This window comes from Pseudophryne corroboree, chromosome 8, assembly GCF_028390025.1.
Source record: "Pseudophryne corroboree isolate aPseCor3 chromosome 8, aPseCor3.hap2, whole genome shotgun sequence".
Classification (NCBI taxonomy): Eukaryota; Metazoa; Chordata; class Amphibia; order Anura; family Myobatrachidae; genus Pseudophryne; species Pseudophryne corroboree.
The window spans coordinates 249,871,738-249,891,716 of NC_086451.1; the positions used below are offsets into that span (position 1 = coordinate 249,871,738).

At 42.0% G+C, this 19,979-nt stretch overlaps 1 protein-coding gene across 2 annotated transcripts in view; it reads left to right on the plus strand.

Moving 5' to 3' along the window:
- Positions 1-19,979, plus strand: part of ATRX (ATRX chromatin remodeler) — a 561,376-nt gene that overhangs the window by 359,306 nt on the left and 182,091 nt on the right. For both annotated transcript variants that reach the window (XM_063937173.1, XM_063937174.1), the window contains one exon: positions 7,241-7,387. In XM_063937173.1, the coding sequence (XP_063793243.1) occupies positions 7,241-7,387 (147 nt within the window). The remainder of the gene's footprint in view (positions 1-7,240; positions 7,388-19,979) is intronic.

Consider the following 19,979-nt stretch of genomic DNA (forward strand, 5'->3'; position numbering starts at 1 on the left):
TGCTCTAGATATGTTTACGATTGATCAAATACATACAATTCATTAATGTACAGCATCATGCCAATTTTGTAAAATGTAATTTGGCCATAGACACTATGACTAGTAATAGTGGAATTTTGCTGCCATTTTTTGGACCTGCCAGATATTTATTTTCTAACTAATTTGCTGTTTTAGATCCTTATTTTGGAGGTAAAATTAAAGGAAAACTTAAGTTAAAATATGAAAACTGATGTTCCTTAATGGCCTCCAACAGTTCCTGATGCCTAACCAATGGCATTCTCCTGCTACCCATTATTTTATTAACAGTTCCTTATGTAGTGCAGAATATTCCATTGCGCTTTACAATTGGAACAACAGTAATAGAAATAAAACTGGGTAAAAACAGACAGACGTAGGTAGGAAGGCCCTGCTCGCAAGCTTACACTGGAATTATGTACAGCTGTACCCACATTCCTTCTGTAAGCACTATTACCCGATTCTATTTCCCGATTTAATTTAAAATTAGTGTTTCTTTGGGAGAACTTACAATTCATTGAGAAAATGCAGCAGCTTCACTACAGAAAAAAAACACATTTTGGTCCCACAAACACACAGAGACCACTACTTGCCACAGAGAGGGCAACTGTGGAATTAAAGCAGTGCGCCCGAGTCTACCCACAGAAAAACGTGTTGCAGCCACTTGGAAAACGTCAAGGTACAGGGAGTTTTTGCGGGTGTGGTCTGTATGTTGACATTATCATAATGTCAACATTTTCAGATTTCCCAAACAGTGGAGAGAGTATAGCTCTCTTCCAAGTTGGAGGGTAACCCGCACCAAGATATAATTATCCGAGTAATTTGTATGCTTGGGATACCTTAACATAGAATAATACCACTATCACTATTGAGTGAATAAATCATGGAACATTAACAAGGTAATTATAGGTGCTACCAACTGATTTGGGTCAGGATATAAAGTCAAATCCCCAAAGGGAGGGGAAAGAAAAAAGAAATCAGTTATTTGTGCGGTGCACACAACCCAATATCTACTGTATTAAAATTAATTACTTTATTGATAATTCGTTAAAATCCCTATATTGTTCGCACATATAGGCAAAAATGCCACATTCAATGTTTATTGTATATATATATAATAGAAATAATTTTTTCAGACTGATATTGTCCTTTATTTAGAATCTAAATAAAGGACAATATCAGTCTGAAAAAATTATTTCTATTATATATATATATACAATAAACATTGAATGTGGCATTTTTGCCTATATGTGCGAACAATATAGGGATTTTAACGAATTATCAATAAAGTAATTAATTTTAATACAGTAGATATTGGGTTGTGTGCACCGCACAAATAACTGATTTCTTTTTTCATTCCCCTCCCTTTGGGGATTTGACTTTATAATGTCAACATTGCCTATGTCGACTTTCATCCTCTTGATAGTGATGAAATTGACATGTTAGAATGTCGACCTATTGCTGATGGCCCAGCAGTGATTTATCTGCTCCTGACAACTGCAGCTGTGTATTTCGTGTCCTGTCTGTCACGTGAGCTTCACTTCCGTGTCAGACCACTGATGCTCCAACATTCAGGTGAGTATTGCTGTCCTATCACTAATTCCTAACCCTCCCTCTAATGCCTAACCCTATCCTTTCCCCCTCCCTCCGCAGCCTAACTAGTCCTACCGCCTGCAGCATAACCTATTCTGAGAATGTCGACACATTGCATGTAAGCACCTTAACAATGTCCGTATCATAACTGTCGACATTATGAATATTGCTATCTCATTTTTTGAAAAGAATTTTCAAGATGTTAGGCACTGTGTTGTATATTAGGAGCATGATACTTGGCACAGAATATTAACTGGTGGCTAGGAGACTTGTTTTTATTTTTTTAAGCTGGGTACAGAGATATATTCGAAGGAGGATACTGGTGGACCTTGGCCAGAGGGCAGTTAATGAAGAGAAGACACCTTTTGGACTAGTGATATGCACACTACGTATTTTCAGTTTAATATTGTGCACTATATGGCAGATTTAGTAACATTTTTTAACCTAAGGTACAGACTTATTGGCACTGGTAGTGATTGTTTACTACTTTTGTCTACTGGTGGCACAGGGAACACTGGAGTGGAGAGCGTTACTATTTTTTTTCTTCTTTTTCTTCCCCCAGCAGCCCCAGACTCTGTCTTCACTATATCCCACCCCCAGCCACTGTACAGCCAGTTTCAGTTCGCCGGCACCTTTTTATGGAGGTGGGGTGCTGCTTTAGGGATGCCCAGATTTCACATGGAGTCTCTTCGCTCCGTTATCCTGGCCATGGAACTAGGAGACTTTATGGTATCATTTGACATCCAGGATGCATATCTACACCCCCATTTCAGCCAGCCATCAGCGTTTCCCCAGATTTGCGATTTGGTTCGATCGTAACCAGTTTCGTACATTACTGTTTGGACTGTCATTGGTCCGAGGTCATGGTAGCCTACCTGCGTTGCAAGGGGGGTCATAATCCTACTCTATCTGGATGACATTCTGCTCCTTGCCCAGTCGCTGGAACTTTTGACAAACGACATTCAGCAACATGGATGGAAGACCAATTGGCACAAGTCTTTGCTAGCACCTTCTCGGGAGATGTTACACTTGGGAGCTTGGCTGGATTCCACACTTCAACAAGTCTTCCGGATGGAGGGTAGGATTCAGGCCTTGCAGTCCAAGATTTGCATGTTCCTCATCTTCGTCTAATGTCCTTCCATTCTTGCATGCTTGAAGTTCTTGCCAGATGGAATAAGTCACATCTGCACATCAAGTCACAAGCAATTGTCTTTTCGCAAGTGGTGCTTAACTCCCTCTTGTGGCGGCTACACCGGTCCCGCCTGGACAAGGGCCACCCCTTTTGGGCCAGGACTGGGTACTACTCACCAATGACTCAAGTCTTCAAGAGTTTTGGGGAGGGGGTTGGCAGTGTTTTTGTCAGCAGATGTTCCAGGGCCGATGGGTCAACCACTGGGGCCTGCCAGACATAGATATGATGGCATCTCGGCACTGCCATCAACTACCTAGGTACTGAACCAAACCAGGGATCCAGGAACTCTTAGTGGACACTCTAATGATGCCGTGGACGTTTTCACTTATCTACATCTTCCCTCCAGTTTCAATGGTCCAGCGGGTGCTTCAAAAGTACAAACTGTAGGATGGTACGATGATCTGGTGGCCCCAGATTGGCTGCTGCAGCTGTGGAATGCTGAACTTTTGGGTCTCTCCAATGATGATCCTGTGAACCTGCCTCAACAATCTTGGGATGGGGACAGATTTTGGATGTGTCCGTTTTCCCTGTGCCCCCTACTGTAAAAGAGGAATTATTTTCTTACCTGATTAAATCCTTTTCTTTTGAGTCCATAAGGGGCACACTTGCAAGTTATTAGGGTACTGGTTCTCTGAACGCTTCTCCTGTGAGTGTCTTTTCTTTCTCCTTGCTCTTGTCGTGGCCGTGCTAACTTAACTGGTTGGCTAATGGCTGGAAATGGGGTATAGCGGAGATTGAGTCTGGGGCGGCTGGGAAAACAGCAACTATTTGGTGCCCAGACTTTCTCCTCCATGCTAAGCCCATTGTACCCTGTGAAGAAAAGGATTTGACTAGGTAAGAATCCTTTTTTTTTTTTTTTTTCTTTAGTATACCTAGCAGTCAGGCCAGGAGAGCACAGAATAACTCGGTTTTATAAGAGTGCTTTTCAAATCAACCCAACTTACCTCCATTGTTTTGTTAAATGTGAACTGCTCCTCCTTTTAGAGATCCGTTAAGTAAGTAAAGTGTTCTAACAGCATCTTCCATTTTGTGGGTTCCTGTCTGTACACAGATGAAACAACATGAACTAATAATGTGGTGTCACAGTTTACCAGGTTTTTGCAGCCATTTTAATAGTTCTTGGGTCAATGATGTTACAGATGTGGTGCGAGATCTAATAGGGTCCGAGATCGCCCAAGGTGCTGAATGCCGATCTCTGCCTATTTTTTTTTTAAAGGGGCGTTCACTTACAAGTCATGGGTTTGCCTTGGGATTGCCCATTAAAAAAACATTTCCGAGATTAGCCGGCATCCCACACCTTCGACGATCTTGCATGCCATTACATCTCACCTGTGTTCTTCTACATCCTTGCTGGAGTCACGTTAAACAGCCCTTCAAGTCATGCCTAGTCGTGAGTGTGTTTATGAACGTCGGATGTCTTTGTGCATTTTTTCCTTCAATAATGCGTGTTACTTCGCTGTGTGTTCCTGGAAAACTCTAACGTAGCATTTTGTATGCTGATATAGCTGCAGTCGCACACAGAATATAGGCATGCTGCATATAATTTTAATCTGCAGAGTCTGCTTGTACGTCCTGTTTGCATAGCAAAGCGAATAAAATGCATTTTTAGTAGAAGACGCCCGATGTGAGCAGAGTTGCGCAGGAACTGCTGGCTATGCCAGGCATGTTGCGGTGCATGGCATATTGAAGCTAGACATATGAGGACACATCTTTGTCTATTATTCATTAGTTAAAGCTACCTTTGAACGCTCAGTTCGATAAATGAGGTCTTACTCCACATGTGGAAGTAGCATTAAAGTAATTGATTTTTGATGTGGTCAACTGGAATCCGTGTGTTCAATTGCGCTTTTACACTTTTCATATGCAAAACAGAAACTTGCCATTTGAATTTATTGGAATCCTGCAAGTATTCTGCTGGGACAGACAGGTAGGACAAGTAGGAAAAAGATTGATGTATCTCTGTGCGCTAATGTTATGCAGCCTTGGCAATATAAGTGAGAGGAATTACATTTACTTCCAAATAAACAACAAACTGGATACAATTATAAAGCCTAGGTGCTCACAAACATTGGTAAAACACTTCCCTTGAATTTGAATGAGGTGGATGTGATTATTCTTCCTTTCACTTTTCAGGATGTGTCCACATACATATAAAAAAGAAAAAAAAAACACAAGAAGATTCTTGTGTGATATAGTACAATAATTGTGGTATTCACACTGTGTTTCAAGCAATAGGACTAGCTTGAATTATGGGGAGATCCCCCTTCCCAAACACTCACAATCGTGCAGAGGGTAAATGCATATCTACTCAGATTTCTGCGGTAGAGTTATCCGTCACCAAGTGAGAAAAGATCTTGGGGTTGCCCGCTTTATATGTCACTCACAACCTGTTCATATTCAGCAAGCATATCAGGTGGGTCTTTTTCCTCCACTCCTTTTTAGGCCATACATATTTTCTCCATAGGAATACATCAGAAAGGATTTTAGTAAAAAAAATTAATTATTTACATACAAACATCTAATAAAAACAGGTGTATTCGTACCCGGGGTTCACGGAGGTAAAGATGTCATACAGAAAAAACGGGGTCCCGTTCGTCTGATAACCCCCGGCTCCGTAAGGGTAGAAACATCAAGTTCGTTCGAATGCAGGCTTCCCCACCAACGCGTTTCGACCCATGCAAGGTTCTTTATCTAGGTGTAGGGGATGCTTGTGCCGTAGTCCCTATAAACCTCCCTAATAGTCCATCAATTCCAGGTGTGTTCCTCCCCAGATAACCCACCCCGGAATCTGTATAGATAAACGTCTTCACTCAGAATAAAGTTTCTCCTTATGCACTGTCCCGGGTTGCGTATAGTTTCCTACTATCCCGTTACAGAAGTTATGTCATCGGTTCCGTCGGGTCCGGCCGGGTTGTCCATACCGTCTCTTGCCATCACCAAGATGGCCGCTGCGCTACTTCCGTCCGGTAGTGCCTATAGTCTCTCTCTCTACCCGAATGCCACACTTCCTGTCCGTCTCCAAAAGCAGACACAGCTGCTCCCCCAGCGGGATCGTTATGGTTCCATTGTACAGTGATTCCTTCCCCACCATTTCTACAAAAATAAGGGGGTCTTAGCAGCATGTTTGACGATGGAGATATTCGATAAAAAATTATAATAAAAAAACAATGCATATGCACATGAATATACTTATAAAATGTGAACTTTAAAATCATGAAGACCATTTTATCTCACAGTCCTGATTTAACCCTTGGAGTGCCAAGGTTTTGTACATGTAGATCAATTTCATTTCAGATTTGGCCAAACGGTTGGTTATATTTTTCTCTCTTTGTGTAGATTTAATATGTTTAATACCAAATAAGCTCTTTATATTAACTTTTTAAAATGGTCCGATAAAGAGTGCGTCTCTAGACCATTTCTAATATTAAGTGTTCTCCTAACCTTACTTTCAGAGGTCTTGTAGTCTGTCCGATATAAAACTTGTTACAATCACAAGCTGTAACATAAACTACATTTGCACGTTATAAATTCTGTTATTTTGAAATTGTGGTCATTAATCTTGATGGTTTCATATTTTGACGTGGTGCCCCCACTTATATTTTGACACCCTATACAGTTACTGCATCTATAAAAGCCCCTGGATCTGTTGTATCCTGGTCTTTTTATCTCGGGGTGTATACTTTTTACTAGTTGGGTTCTAATGTTCCCTGCTTTTCTATAAATATGAACTGTTTTTTTGGCAAGTGAGGCCGTATAACAGGATCCCTTTTTAGGGTGGCTCAATGTCTCCTGAATACTTTCTCTATCTCTCTATGGTGGGCATTATATTCCATGATAAAAGCCCATTGAAAGTTGCTGTTTGTGTCCTTAATTTTTTTGTCCGTACACAGAAGATCTTTCGATTGGTGGCTACTTCTAGACCTTTTCTTCTTTATTTTTATCGTAACCACATGCCAAAAAGGATTCTTTAATATTTTCTGCCTGAGATTCAAATAGGAAGGTAGGACAAGTGTACCAACAGGTGACGTTTTTAGTAAAAAAAAAAAAAAAGCATTGGTTATGGCTCTGGGTGAATGTCTGTCTAATGAAAATAACTTTCATTACCAATTTAATGTTTCTAAACCAATTTTTTTTCTCTTTACGTGATGAAAGTTTTACAATTAATAAATGCCACATACAGATGGAGCCACGTTTATCTTGTCTTCTCTGCTGCACCTAGGCACACCATTGTTTATTAGCATAAGCCCTTCATCTATTGTTCTCCGCTGCAACACAATACAGAGAGAACAATACATCAGGGGATTAAGTCCAACTGCCCTGACTCTGTTAATCCTATTAAAGGCCAAGATAAAGATGGCTCTATCTGTAGTTCAGCAGGTGTTCTAGCATTTGAGTGTCATAAACAGTGATGTATTTTGATGGCATTCTCTTTTACTTAAGGTGGTGTCTTTTCTTCACGCCTGTCTTCTGAATGATAAGCTGGATTTCAGCACTGCTCTTGTGGTTTGTCCATTGAATACAGTTTTGAATTGGATCACTGAGTTTGAAAAGTGGCAGTATGGCCTGAACGATGACGAGGCATTGGAGGTACGTCTGCAGAGTTAGAAAATACTAAACATGTATCTTAGCGGATGACACTGCCCATTGCTGTGATGGCACAATATGGGGCGTCTGTTGATTGCCTGATGGCACAAAAACGGGCGCCTGGTAGCTCCTGATTATTTTTTTTAATGATTGGGACCCACATAATTATGGACACCTTATGTACAATCGAAGTTGTCCATTCTGGGACCAGGCTGTTCAGTTCTAGGACCTTTTTTTTTTTTTTTGACACTTTTATAATTTATTAAGTAATGTGTTCTTATTGCTTGTCTTCTCACTTACAGTTTTTTTTCCAATTATATCTGCAGTTATCTTTTGTTGAGCACTTCGATCTTTTCCTATTTATTTTCTATCATTGGTGCTACCATTTCAGTGATTTTAGGATTAAAGCTCTGAGCTTCATTTGCTAGCCAACCTTTAGGGGACACTACTGTATTTGCTTTTTGGATGTGGATTGGCAGAATGTATTTTTATGTGTCTGAAACATTTCTGTACTAATTTTTGGCTTTGTTAAATGCCAAGCTTTATCAGTTTGTACTAAGTAGGCAGATGCTGGGCTTCCATGGGACAGAAGTCCCATGGAAGCCCATCATGCCATATTCTCTCGTGCTCTCAATGTTTTGGAGTCTGCTGAATGAAATATTGGGCCTATTCAGACCTGATAGCAGCAGCAAATTTGTTAGCTAATGGGCAAAACCATGTGCTCTGCAGGGGAGGGGGGGGGCAGATATAACGTGCAGAGAGAGTTAGATTTGGGTGGGGTGTGTTCAAACTGAATTCTAAATTGCATTGTAAAAATAAATCAGCCAGTATTTACCCTGCACAGAAACAAAATAACCCACCCAAATCTAACTCTCTGTACATGTTGTATTTGCCCCAGCAGTGCACATTGTTTTGCCCACTAGACAATAAACTTGCTGCTGCGATCAGGTCTGAATTTGGCATATGGTTTGTTCTGCTTTTAATTACTATAAATATACACCTGGCGCTGTCAGAAGTCAAAGTGTCAGCAGCTTGTCCCGAGAGTTTGGCCCCAATTACTTCAAACAGCAAACTACTTCAAAGTATGAGACTGTGCTTCTCACTTCGATCACAATTTAATCAAACAGGTATTCAAACATACAATAATATAAAATACAGATACTGGACAGTATCACTAAAATTAAATTACATATAAAACTTACTATTTTGTATGCCAAACACTGAACTTATCTAGTATTGACAAATGAACCTATCAAGCTTGGAAGCATATGTTAATGCCAAATCTTTATATTATTATCCTTCTGTCGAATGTCTCTGCTGAGATGTTATATAATATCTCGTCCCAGTGGAGTTTCCACTTAGTCGTTACACATTTGCATCCACTTTTGGTAATAAATTCCTTTTAATTATTATACAGTGGTGATTTATAGGCACAGTTTCTCATTTGCAGCCTTCTCCAGATTAACAGGCTCTTTCGCTTTTTGAAGCAGTTAGTATTTTGTTAATATGCAGACATTCACTATAGCACTGCATCTGGTTAGTAACCGCATCAAACAGTTATTCAGGGCACACCATACAATGCGCCCAAAATGGTACCTCTCCCAGCTGCTGTTGTAGCAAGCAGCCCTGCCTGGAGTCTCACGCTGATATGCAGAGTCCTTATTCAGTCCCCTTAGCACTGGGGTATGGCAGTGTAGAAATATGCCGGCCGGCTCAACAGTATCAAAGTAAAGCAGAATAATGCTGCAATACTTTGGAGAAATGTCCTGTCCTGTGACATACGTGTTTCCCCGCCTCCGGACTGGTATCAGCCGGACAGCGGCTTCCTCAGTGCCAGAAAATGGCTGGCATATTTCTGCACTTGTGACAGGATGGGCTTACTCTGGTAGACTGGTATTACAGCTTTATCTTGTGGTTCCTCTGTCGGTAACTTGCTGTTACTGACCCTTTTACTGGTGCTACTCTGTAACCACCCACTTAGCTGCTGCATGTTCTAACCTAAATTATAATGGTCTTTGCTTACTTACGTTTGCCAACCACTACAATCTTGCAATCTGTAACACTTGGTTCCAACACTCACAAACCATCTCTTAACCGTTTTAGAATAATGGAAGAGACAAAAGTTTGCTGGATTGTTTCCTCATCCAAAACTGGCTTCAACATGCCTTCTGTGGCGTGGAGCATCAATTGGATCAGATCATCATTTAGTACAAGCAAATTTAAAGAGCCACCTAAAAGCTCCAAACTACTTGAAAACCTCACCTATTTTAGACTTCAATGCCTTAAAAGACCTCTATACCCAGGTGAACTTTCAAATTCTGCTCATAAAAAGGTTCACACCCCATCACCTAATAATGACGTCAACCACAGCTGGACTGAAACAAAAACGTCAATAAATGAGTCCCATAGACAGATATGCCCAATTAAACAGAGAAAGATCAAACCTTGGATCTCTAACAACACTTTAGACTTAGTGGAAGATCGTGTGTAATTTACATACATTAACCATAAAGTCTACCTGCGCCTGAATAGACAAATAAAAAAATTAACACTCAAAGCGATTAAAGAAGCATTGTGGAAAGGAAAAGCCAGAGAAATGGAAGAGGCCAGTAGAAAGCATGATGCATGGCTGCTGAACAGCATATTATGCAGTTGCGATGGAAAATTAAGAACCTTCACCACAAACACCAAAGATCTAAATGGCCAACATATAACATCAATGAGCGGCAAACTAGAAAGATGGCAAGAACACTAGAAGCACTTATTAAATTGTAGTTCATCTCACATGTCAATGACATCTCACATAAGCCAAAATCGTAAGCACACACAGTCCATATCTCAAGAAAAGTTAGTCAAAATCTGTGCTATCTGGGCTCTGGGGAGTTCAAGGGAACTCGCAAATAAAAATTTCCCTTGAAGTCCCTGGAGCCCAGATAGCACAGATAACTCGCTCTGTCTATAGTATTTAGAGTGCTGGTATAAATTGTATGTGTCTTTACTCTGTCCATCGCAATGGCAGGCAAGGGACCAGCGAATAAGGCGTCACAAAAACTGTCTGTGCGAAATGTAACAAAAAGGCTCACACAGATGACTCCTCTCTATACGAAGCATGTGCTTCAGAAACTACATTAGATAATGCGTCCCAAGACGCTAATTTTTCCCCCTGGGTGGTAGCGCTCACAGGAACCATCTCACAATTACATACTAGGCAGGGCTAGTCAAGTCTGTAGAAGGGCTCACAAAACGCTTGGACATGTCCAGTAAACAACCGCAGACGGTGTCTAAAGGGCCCCATACACTACAGCAACATGTTGGACCCTCATGTCGCATACGATTTCCCTTGAACCACCCAACAGCCTCCCGGGCGGCAGGATCACATAAGATACATCGTATGCGGTCCTTTTGCATACAATGCATCTTATGCAATCCCAGCCATGCCTGCGGGAACCAACATATCACGAGTGCAGCACTAACGATCTAGGGGCTCCGATGCGATGCTCACGGGAGCGCGCATCAGATTGGATCGGATGTAAGACACATCCGATTTGCCACTTTTCATTCGAATTATCTGCGGCCCGAAAGGTCGAAATCGGGCATTATCGTTCTAGTGTATGGGGCCCTTAAGTCTAAGAAATGCCAAATACCATTCTTCAGTCCGATGAATCCGGGAAAGAGCTTCTCTCTCAGGATGAAGCCGAAGAGGACGATCGTGAGTTGGGCGAAATTACAGATGCGGACGACGAAGTTGCACTGGAACCTACTCAAAGGGTTGAACCTCTTATTTTGTCAATCAGACAAGTTTTAGACATTTTCGAGACGACATCAGATTTGCCAGGTACGGCGTTATTTGGTAGAAAGCAGCATTCAACTGTCACTTATTCCTTTTCAAAGAAACTGGATAATCAGCTGACGGAGTCTTGGAAAAACCCGTACAAGCCGTTTCAGATGCCCAAAAGATCCCTAAGTATTTATTCCTTTCCATCAAATATGATGGATAGATGGGAGAAGTCACCTCGAGTGGACTCCTCTCTATCCATGCTGTCCAAGAAGACGGCATTATCTGTTCCAGGAGCAACTTCGTTGAAAGACCCGTCTGACCAGAAGCTGAACACCATGTTGAAGTCCATCTATTCGGCGCAGGTGTCTCCCTTAGACCAACCTTGGTAAGTTCCTAGGTGAACAAGGCAGTGGAGCATTGGGCCACTAAATTGATAAAGGACTTACAAGAGGGAGTTCCGTTAGAAGTAGTGATCTTAGCGGAACATATTAAGGAATCCGCTATATACCTAGGAGAAGCAGCTAGATATATCGGACAAGTTAACTCGAGGATCTCAGCAGCAACTATTGCAGCCAGAAGAGTTCTTTGGCTTCGGTCATGGCAAGTAGACGCTGAGTCAAAAAGAGCGGTGGAAGCACTTCTGTCTACAGGTGGTATTCTTTTTGGAAAAGAACTAGACTTGTTAATTTCTCATTAGAAATGTTGCGAGGGCTGCGCTAACACCTTGTGTTTATGCCCTATTAGAGTATATATGTGTAGGTTACTCCCAGCGCAAAATTTTAAACAGGACAATTATACACAGAAAAATTAAAAGTATATAAAGGTTTATTTTCTGGTACAAAACTAACTATATATATATATATATATATATATATATATATAATATGTGTAATATGCAGATAACCGTGAAGAATAAATAAAGAATGGTTACGTATGGTGCGTATAAAAGGTTATAAAAATATATATTCTCAATACCAATTGTGTATGGTGTATGTAAGAAAAGACGTTTTAAAAGGTATATATTCCTAATACCGGTATACAAACGTTGTACAAAGAAACAGACTGGACAACATATAAATATAGAAAAGATAAAGATTAAGGAAAAGATTAAAGAACATATTTAAAAGTTTTATACCGGTTTAGTAGAAACGCAAGTGTGGTTTATTCTACTAACTGGTGCATGATAAATGCTTGATGATTTTGTTTCTGTTTGGTTGTAAAAGAAAGTCCTATTTTGTTATATGTATCAGATTCTGGATACAAAGTCTCTCCAGCCAGGTGATGTGGCAGTGTAAGGCAGTAAGCAGCCGATAAGGGTAATCTCCAAAGTGCACTCACCGCTGTGAAAGTCCCACTGGAAGACCGCTGGTAATGTCTTGTGCTGGAAGTTAGAACTGACGAAGCCTGTTCTGTACAGGCGAAACGCGTAGATCGCCGAGCAACACGCTTTAAAACGCTGACCACCGTCGCCAAGTTCATCTGTCTACCGGCAGACACCCGTTTCTAACTTCCAGCACAAGCTTGGTGCTCCTGCTTCAAAGCAAACTATTGCTCGCTGTAACACGATTCAGCAGGCTCATTCTGCGGCTGGATTGCCGCTGCCAAAATCAGTTAAGGCCCATTCCACTGGGAAGGTGGGCTCTTCTTGGGCGGCTGCCCGAGGGGTCTCGGCATTACAGCTTTGCCGAGCGGCTACTTGGTCAGGTTCAAACACTTTTGCAAAGTTCTACAAGTTTGATACCCTGGCTAAGGAGGACCTTGTGTTTGCTCAATCGGTGCTGCAGAGTCATCCGCACTCTCCCGCCCGTTTTGGAGCTTTGGTATAATCCCCATGGTCCTTACGGAGTCCCCAGCATCCACTAGGACGTTAGAGAAAATAAGATTTTACTTACCGGTAAATCTATTTCTCATAGTCCGTAGTGAATGCTAGGCGGTCGTCCCAAGTGCGGACTTCTTCTGCAATACTTGTATATAGTTATTGCTTCAATAAGGGTTAAGTTATGGTTGCATCAGGGTTGGACCTGATGCTCTGTCATACTGTTAACTGGTTGTTATCACATGTTATACGGTGTGATTGGTGTGGCTGGTATGAATCTTGCCCTGGATTACCAAAATCCTTTCCTTGTACTGTCAGCTCTTCTGGGCACAGTTTCTCTAACTGAGGTCTGGAGGAGGGGCATAGAGGGAGGAGCCAGTGCACACCAGAACCTAAATTCTTTCTTAAAGTGCCCATGTCTCGTCTCCTGCGGAGCCCGTCTATCCCCATGGTCCTTACGGAGTCCCCAGCATCCACTACGGACTACGAGAAATAGATTTACCGGTAAGTAAAATCTTATTTTATTTATTCTTTACGATTATCTGCATATTACAGATATATATATATGTGTATATATATATATATATATATATATATATATAGATATATATATATAGATAGATAGATAGATATCGTATTGTACCAGACAATAAACATTTATATACTTTACATTTTTCTGTGTATAATTGTCCTCTGTTTAAAATTTAGCGCTGGGAGTAACCTACACGTATATACTCGTTAATTTCTCAGGCTAGCGTGGTAAATCTACCTACTTACCAACCCTTCTGCCACCACCTAAGCGCTCTTATACTGGAATTTCCTCAGTCCTTTCGTTCCACTCAACCCTTTAGAGGATGCGTAAGAGCTACACCCTTGCCAGGTAGAAGTCGTGGCAAGCAACCAGTTGCTGCTCGTCGCCAAGTCCCGAAGCCTGCAGAAAAGGCCGTGGCATGACGGTCTCCCCTCACACCGGGGCCCAAGTATGGTGGGAGCGCGGCTTTGAAACTTTCAGGATGCTTGGTTTAAGATATCAGACAATGCGTGGATTCGCAATATCATCTCCCAAGGGTACAAGTTAGATTTCAAAGTTTTCACCAGAGAAATATTTTACAACAAGTCTTCCACTTCTGGACAAACGTCCCCCCTCAAGGTGCAATACAGTCCTTGGTAGAATCGGCTTTGTTGATGCCGGTACCACTGCTTCAACGAAAGAAGGGTTACTATTCCAATCTTTTTGTAGTACCAAAACCAGACGTTACTGTACGACCAATTCTGAATCTGAAATCATTAAATCAGTTTCTGTCTTATTACCGATTCAAGATGGAGTCGCTCAACTCGGTGATCTTGAGCCTGGAACCCAAGGAATTCATGATATCTCTAGACATCAAGGATGCTTATCTCCACATTCCGATATGGGAACCACACCAAGCGTTTCTCAGGTTCGCAGTTCAACAGGTCATTTTCAGTTCAGAACCTTACCATTCGGACTGTCCACAGCACCCAGGGTGTTATCCAAGGTCATGTCGGTGGTGATTGCTCACCTCAGATCATTGGGAGTCACAATAATACAGTACCTAGAAGACCTTCTCCTCAAAGCTCCATCGGATCTCATTCTCCAGGAGGATGCTGTTAACGTACACTGTGTTATTGGAACACGGATGGATAATCAGTTTTCGGAATTCCAGCCTTCAGCCGTCAAAGTGTATCCAGTTTCTCGGTGTGATCCTGGACACCAACGTCCAGAAGTTTTTTTCGGCCTCAAGACAAAGCTCTGGGTATGCAGAAGCTGTTCTAAGCTGTTCTCTAAACCAAGACTGGTATCAGTCCATGTATGCATTCGTTTGCTTGGAAAAATGGTAGCGGCTTTCGAAACTCTGGAGTTCGGCTGTTTTCAGTCACGTCCTTTCAAGCCGGATCTCTTACATCAGTGGTCAGGGTCGCATCTACACATTCAACAGCTAGTTTGGCTGACTCCAGAGACACGACTTTCGCTTCTTTGGTGGCTCCAACTGCACAATCTCACTGATGGCAGGTTGTTCGGTTTATGGGACTGGATGCTCCTAACGGATGCCAGCTGTAGGGGATGGGGTGCGGTTCTGTTGGACTTCCATCTTCAGGGTCATTGTTCTCCACAGGAATAACTGTTGCCAATAAATGTGTTGGAACTGAGAGCAGTATCTAATGCGCTGGTACAAGCTGCCCAAGTTCTTCGATCCAAGGTGGTTAAGGTTCAATCGGACAACGCGACTGCTGTAGCGTACGTAAACGAGCATGGAGGAACTCGCAGTCACCAAGCGATGCGGGAGGTGACACGCATTCTCCAGTGGGTAGAACGCAACGCTGTAGTCCTCTCGGCAGTATTCATACCAGGAGAAGACAGACTACCTCAGCTGTCAGGATCTACATCCAGGAGAATGGAAACTTCACCCAGAGGTGCTTGACGTTCTGACACAGCGCTAGGGCTATCCAGAGGTAGATCTCATGGCGTCCCCTCTCAATCATCAGTTTCCTCCATACATCCCCACAGTCCGGAATCCTCAAGCGGAAGCTGTGGCCGCTCTGGGCGTGCCTTGTCCGTATGATCTAGTATACATGTTTCCTCGGTTGAAAAACAGGATTACCAATTGGTATGAGTCAGGCGCTTGATCAGGGCCAGTTCACTAATCAGCAGCTTCCAGAAATAGGATTAGTAACTCCTATATAAGAATACACATAAAAACAAGAAGAGAGGCAGGGCTTAAACTATTAAGAAATGGATTGTCTGTCAAGTTCATACGATTTAATAGATCTAAACACACATATGTCTTAAAAACTGTTAAAAAAGAAGCATTTATAATATTGATTTTATATAGTAAAAAGGTCACCCAGATCCTCTGTAGATGCAAATACGCCAGAGGAATAGTAGAAATCAAAGTGGACGGTTCCTTCTCCTGTAGAACTGATGGCACAGTCCAAATGGGCATAAATTTCGACTGTATAACACCCGCTGGAGGATAGTCTTAAAAGTTTGTATATCCAGATGGAGTCCTCACCATAAGTACGGATGTCTTGAATATCGGTCTATTTATATCAAATATCAAACTGGCATCTGTATATAGTGGCGTCCTTTTGTGATCCCAAAATTGATCTTTGATTTGGATAAAGTTATCTTATGTGGACGATCTCAGACTACTGCGATATTCAAAACATCCGTACCCAAAATTGGATCCCAAAATTGATCTTTGAATTGGATAAAGCTATCTTATGTGGACGATCTCTGACTACTTGCTTCAATATAGACTGTGATATTGAAGACATCCGTACTTATGGTGAGGACTCCATCTGGATATACAAACTTTTAAGACTATCCTCCAGCGGGTGTTATACAGTCAAATTTATGCCCATTTTGACTGTGCCATCAGTTCTGCAGGAGAAGGAACAGTCCATTTGGATTTCTACTATTCTACTGGCGTATTTGCGTCTACAGAGGATCTGGGTGACCTTTTTACTATATAAAATCAATTTTCTCTTAAATTCTTCTTTTTTTAACATACAAAAAGAAAATAGAAAGCGCTAAACTGAATTATGAATCGGCTGTCACAATTAATTGGCATCAGTATAGACTGCAGCCCTCAAGAAAGGGGGTGTTGAATCCCACTAATTTTATCAAAATACAAAAAAACACAAATTGAGGGCGCTGTCTAAAGATAGAAATAATTTATTAAAAATAATTTATGAAAATTATATATATATCTTTCAATTGTACATAAAACAATATTGTTCCTGAATAACGGATCTTTTTAAAAAAAAAAAGCTGGTCAGTTTTTGCGGGTGTAGCATACACAGGTAATTAACGGGCGTCCCCGTATTTCATAGTCAGTAAAAACCCCTGTTTTTTAATGCTCACCCGTATCTCGTTATGACTGGCCGCCGAGAACTGCGTCTCTTTTCCGGTGTCCGTCTCCACGCTCACCCCAACGGTATTGCCGCTGCGCCGGAGGACTCACAGTGTGGCCGTCTGCCTCTGATCGAATCTGTTGAGGGCAGCTGGAGTCCAAGATGAATTTGCGGCTTAATGCAGGAGCGGCTGTGATGGTTTAGCCAGAGGCGTCTCCCGTCTCCCGTCTTCCGTGGGTGCAGCAAATTTGGATCTCACCGATATGGAAATTGATCTTTAGTTCAGATGGTTGTGTCCACAGGTATAAGGGTGACACTTAACGCGTTTCTCAGCCCTGTGTCGGTGGCTGTTTCCTCAGAAGTATAGTATCCATATCGGTGAGATCCAAATTTGCTGCACCCACGGAAGACGGGAGACGGGAGACGCCTCTGGCTAAACCATCACAGCCGCTCCTGCATTAAGCCGCAAATTCATCTTGGACTCCAGCTGCCCTCAACAGATTCGATCAGAGGCAGACGGCCACACTGTGAGTCCTCCGGCGCAGCGGCAATACCGTTGGGGTGAGCGTGGAGACGGACACCGGAAAAGAGACGCAGTTCTCGGCGGCCAGTCATAACGAGATACGGGTGAGCATTAAAAAACAGGGGTTTTTACTGACTATGAAATACGGGGACGCCCGTTAATTACCTGTGTATGCTACACCCGCAAAAACTGACCAGCTTTTTTTTTTTTTTTTTTAAAAGATCCGTTATTCAGGAACAATATTGTGAATATCTATACCAGCGGGAGGATATGAGCATTTAAATACCACTGCATGTGGAATTTTATTCCTCTGGATAAGTCTGGACATTTATTCCTTAAGAGGCAGGATCTAAAAAAAGATATCTCACTGTGATATAATTGTTTCAGATGGTGTGATTAGTTTATGTATCCTTAAGCAGGAATACTAATTATGACTGTGCTAGCAGTCAATTTTTAAAGTAATACAAACTACTGTTTAATTGATGCATTTAAAGTAAGAGTAATTGAATGGTGCAATATTGTTTTATGTACAATTGAAAGATATATATATAATTTTAATAAATTATTTTTAATAAATTATTTCTATCTTTAGACAGCGCCCTCAATTTGTGTTTTTTTGTTCTTTTTTTAACAGTTTTTTAAGACGCGTGTTTACAGTATATCTATTAAATCGTATGAACTTGACAGACAATCCATTTCTTAATAGTTTAAGCGCTGCCGCTCTTCTTGCTTTTTATATGTTTCCTCGGTTCCCTCTATTGTCGTGAATCCTCAAGAGAATCGAACGGGAGTCAATCACGGTGATCTTGGTGGCACCAGATTGGCCTCGGAGAGCTTGGTTTTCAGACCTGCGCCTTCTGCTAGCAGACGATCCTTGGCTTCTACCTCTGCATACGGATCTACTCCCAACAAGGGCCCTTCGTGCATCCAGATTTACCACGACTACGTTTAACGGGATGGCTCTTGAGGCAAACATCCTAAAACGCAAAGGGATTATGGTATGTGTGATTCCCACGATGTTGCGTGCACGAAAACCTGTTACTGCAGCCCATTACCATCGCATCTGGCGATCTTATATCTCTTGGTTTGACCAAAAAAGGTTTCAATCAGATTCTTTTCGTCTCTCGCTGTCCTTGCTCTTTCTTCAGGCATGTCTAGATTCCGGACTTCGTCTAGGATCTCTGAGTGCAGGTGTCTGCCTTATCGATTTTCTTTCAGAAACGCCTGGCGCTCCTACTGGATGTGCAAAGTTTCCTACAAGGGGTCTCTCAGGTACAGCCTCTGTTTGTTCCCCCTGCAGCGCCTTGGGACTTGAATCTGGTGCTGGATTATCTACGGTCACCCTGTTTTGAACTCTTGGAAGAAGCAGATCTTAACTATCTTACTTGGAAGACTGTTTTTCTACTAGCCAGAGCTTCAGCCCAGAGGGTATCTGAATTAAGTGCTTTGTCTCGTAAGCCTCCTTAATTGATTTTTCATCCTGCTAGGGCTGAGTTGAGAACACATGCTTCTTTTCTTCCTAAGGTCGTGTCAGCTTTTCATATTAATCAGCCTATTGTGGTACTGTTCTTACAGGAGAACTCTGGGACACCTTCTCTGGCTGTAGTGAGAACATTGAAGATCTACGTGGAATGGACAGCACTGTTACGAAAGACTGATGCTTTATTTGTGCTTTATGATCTCCCGTGTCGAGGGTGGCCTGCTACTAAACAGACCTTGGCCCACTGGATTCAATTGACTATTATTCAGGCCTATCTCCACCATTCTAGACGACCTCGATTATCCATTGCTGCCCACTCTACACGCTCAGTTGGGCCATCGTGGACCGCTAGTAGGGGGGGCTACCACGTCTCAACTCTGTAGAGCAGCCACTTGGTCCAGTATTCATACGTTTTCCAAGTTCTACAAGTTTGATACTTTTGCGGCTTCATCTTCACGTTTTGGCCGCCTTGTTTTGCAAGTTCCTCAGCGATCTCCCACCCAGGGGGGAAACTTTGGGACATCCCCACATTCTTGAAGTTGTGCCAGTGTCCCCTAGTGGCTGACAGAAAAAGGAGGCTTTTGGTACTTTACTGAATAATCCCTTTTTCGCAAGCGATAGGGGACACTGGCCGCCCACCCTTCGCTGTTCTCTTTCCTTCATTGTTCTGTTCTGTTTAATTGTTATGTGCTCTCTTCCCTCGTTTAGTTCTGTTCTCTTGATCACGTCTTCTCTCGGCTAATACATAACTGAGAGATGATGGGGGATAGAGGGGGAGGAGCCTGTTTCACTTCTTACATTATTTAAAGTGCCAGCTCTCTGTAAGCCGCCATCATCATCCCACAGTCTTGAAGTTGTGCAAGTGTCCCCTATGGCTTCTGAAAAAGGGATTTATCGGTAAGTATCAAAATCCTCCTTTTCCGTAGCTGTACTCTGACTTGCGCCTGTATAGACTGCAAATGTGTGCAGGTATCGTGATCAATGAAATACATTCCTGTTGTATCTTTTGAACATGAACGGAGTCTTAATTTTTTTGTATTGTTTTGCATACCTGACACCAAGCCATAGATCTAGTAAAGTATAACGCATCTCCTGTACTTAATTTACCATTATGGTGGTAAT